We start from the raw sequence: 3,447 nt of genomic DNA on the forward strand, positions 1-3,447 counted from the left end.
GTAAACGATGTAACCATTTCTGAGAATGAAAAAATGAAGCCTGAGGGCTTTACCGCAAAAAAAAACGTGGGTGTTTTATTGTGCACAGCCACAGATCGGGAGCAACATATTTGGCCTAGCAAATGGAAAGCTTAAGTATATAGATTACAGATCCAAAATCAAATTTCTTGTCATGCAACTTTTGGCAGGGGTAAGTAATGCCAATTTGCTTACAGTTCCAAGTAGATCAAATGTCGGAACTTATTCATGTGGTCGGCCTGTAATGAGATGGCGATGGACAAGCTACCATCATTGTCTGCGCTTGGCAGGATGTAAGCTAGCCCCTCAAATGCGACGCCACCAGGACCCATGAATACCGGTCGGCCCCATCCGAAATCTGCATTGTGGACGGGCAGGTTAACCCAGCTGGTGATCCCGAGGTTAGGACAACGGTAGGTTTGCGCTCCTCGGACCAATGCGGACAAATCAGGTTGGAGCTCTAGGTAGTCCAATGCTGAGCGGCAATAGTCATCATCCATCCTGTCTAGCTCCATTTGGATTATCTTTGCTGTACCTGCCACCCCACTGATTACCTTGCCTGCCTCCATGATTGGTGTGGCAGTGAATAGCACATTGCCTAAGAAACCATCTGGTACTTGGGGCTTTAGCCGTTTCCTCCCATCAATGGCACAATACAGCTTGGTGGGCTGTTCAGATGGCAAGCCGCGTGCAAGAGAGACACAACGCCAGACATGCGCAGATAGCAACGTGTATGTGCTCAACCGTGGAATATCGCCGCCTCTGGGAAGCTGCGAGCGCAAGCGGCCAATGTCAGAGCTGGTGAGCTTGAAGATGTCGACAGTGGTGGCAGGTGATGATCGCTTAGCAGAGAGATCCTGGGGCATGGATGGTGACAACATGGATGGGGATGGATGGTACTCAACATGTGGGTAACATGGTGTCGGGGGGTCTCTAGCGCGGATGAGGGTGCGGTCGATGAAGGGCATGACAGCAATCTTAGCTCCATGGCAAAGATCAGACCATGAGTTGATGAAATGCAAGCCGGACATGCCATCAGCAACATGGTGTTGTGTGCCAACGCCGAGGGAGACACCTCCACACTTGAAGTAGGTCACCTGCAGGTGTACAGTAAAATTCAATGATCAAAACACAATTAGCCGCATCGGTTTGTTGAAATATATAAGAAAAAAAATGGATGCAGTATGCACAGAAAATGATAAATTAAATTTTAGGACCGTACAATTGTCCGTCTGCGACAGGTGTTTGTAAACTTGGGTGCATTGCACCCGGGATGAAAAGTAAAAAATAATCAAAATTCTAAAATTTTGTGGCTTTGCATATAAATGTCTTAGGTGGCTGCAAATTTGATAGCGAAATGACATTGGAGGAGCTTCAGACAAAAGAGAACACTATTTTTTAGATAAAATTTATATCAAAAGAGTCAAACAAACATGGGTGAATCACATATTTAAAGTTAGGATGTCTTTCTACAATATCCAATTTCATACTCCCTCTATTTCAATATCTAGTGCAAACTTAGTTATATTCTTAGTTTTATAGAAAAAAAGATGAATATCTACAATACATAATACGTAAGATATGGAAATATATTTCATCGGTATTGTACTAAGTCGGACATACTATTAGCTAATAAAGGCGACCTCCATGGTGGTTGTGTTGTGTGGCCTCTAAGCTCCCAACTCCCAATAATGAAGACTGGCATAACAGTAGTATGTCCAATGACGATGGTCACTACTCCCTCCGCCCCGCTTGCAAAACGACGCTATATTATGGGATGGAGGGAGTACATACCAACTAATGGCATTAGTAAATAAAGGCAAATAACCTCCAAGAGCATAAGGTAGTTGTGTTTTGTGGCTTCTAAGCCCCCAATAAAGGTCTGAGGACTCAGGGTGGACGACACGAGCGGTCTTTCGGACCGGCTCGTGGCCCGCTCGGTCCTAGCCCGCCCAAAAAAATCAGTCGGTCCAAGCTCAAGAATCAGGCCTGACAAAGCTTCGATCCGGTCCGGGCTTTAACCAAGCCGACCGAGCGGACCGAGAATCACATCGGCGACACCGCGTCTTCCTCTCCCATCCCAGCGGCGAGCGCCACCTGCCGCACCACCACTCCACCAGCCACTCACCTGAGCTCTCCTCTCCATCCCTCCCAGGGCCTCGATTCTGTAGGACACGTTTCGCTCAAAAGATCGCACACAAGCACGCACCTGTGCCGCGGCCGCCGCTGTCTTGTGCACAACCTCTCCTGGACACGGCGACCGGCCTCCCCACGACCAACCTCCATGTCCTGGAGCTCCGCGACCATGAGATCTACGTCGCCACGGAATGAATCGGCCTCCCCGACCACACCATCATGTTCTACGTGTGTCACTGCATCTTCCCGCTCAGTTCCCCCTTCTGATTAGGGCTTAGAGCCTTTACTTCCTGACACCATGGTCACCCTCTCGCGCCGGTGAGTGGTTGGCCGGTCCGCCGGTCCAGCCCGGGCTGTTGCCTCGTTGGTCCGGTCCCCGAAAAGAGGACGGCTGGCTTGCTCGGTTCGGTCCGGCCCGGACCGCCGGCGGCCAGTCGAAACGATGGCTCGGACCGGGACCGGACCGGCCCGGACCGTGTCCACCCTGACTGAGGACCACCTGGAGGTCATTGTAGTAACTGTAACTGCCATTAGAGAATGAGCTCACCTGGAGCACGACAAGCGGGAAGGATATTTCGTCCGTGTAGTCGACGGCGGGGATGAGGCGCTTGAGCTCCATTGTGGGCGCAAAGTCGCCATAGTCGTCAACGGTAGTGTCGGGCGCGTCGGCCTCGACAAACAGCACGCCCTCCCCGTTGCAGTCGATCTCGACCCTCCCATCCTTGTCCCACGCTAGGCGCCCGGCCATCGGGTAGAAGGTGACGAGCGCCTCCGCCAGCGCCCACCGCATCCGCTCGCCGTCGAAGAAGCTCTCGCCCTCAGGGCAGGAGCGGCGGTAGAAGTAGACGCTGGGCGTGTGGAAGCGCGGCACCAGCAGGTCGAGGTGGGAGTTCCATAGCCGAGTCCGCGGCACATCCCTCGCCGGCCTCACCATCGTGGACCGCCGCACCGTGAACGCCATCTATCTGACGCAAACAGCTAACTAGCTCATTAGAGGCACCGTAAAGTTGCAACAGAAGACAAGAAAAAAAGCTCCATGCACGAACCAGCTGCTGAAAAGGGAGACCTTGGAAGACGAAGCAAAACAATGGTGATGGCTGGCGTGCAGGCGTCTTTGTAGAGGGTACCCTCGACTGCGTCTACCTACCTACCTATATATACGACTCATGTACTAGGAATCAACCATCAATGGTGCTCTCAACCTCGTCTAGATGGCGGCTAAGGTTTAATCGGTTAGGCTGATACCATGTTAAAAGGGATTGGTGAAATCTTTGTTTATTGCTTGAGTATTGT

General features: G+C 51.4%; 1 protein-coding gene across 1 annotated transcript; it reads right to left on the reverse strand.

Annotated features, from left to right (window-relative positions):
* Positions 1-89: 89 nt before the first annotated feature.
* Positions 90-3,115, reverse strand: LOC119342906 (hydroxycinnamoyltransferase 1-like). Its single transcript, XM_037614195.1, has 2 exons — positions 2,702-3,115; positions 90-1,115 (listed from the first exon to the last, which is right to left on the reverse strand). The coding sequence occupies exons 1-2, from the start codon at positions 3,113-3,115 to the stop codon at positions 210-212; spliced, it is 1,320 nt and encodes a 439-aa protein (XP_037470092.1). The 3' UTR covers positions 90-209.
* Positions 3,116-3,447: the final 332 nt, after the last annotated feature.

The sequence above is a fragment of the Triticum dicoccoides genome, unplaced genomic scaffold (genome assembly GCF_002162155.2).
Source record: "Triticum dicoccoides isolate Atlit2015 ecotype Zavitan unplaced genomic scaffold, WEW_v2.0 scaffold108895, whole genome shotgun sequence".
Classification (NCBI taxonomy): Eukaryota; Viridiplantae; Streptophyta; class Magnoliopsida; order Poales; family Poaceae; genus Triticum; species Triticum dicoccoides.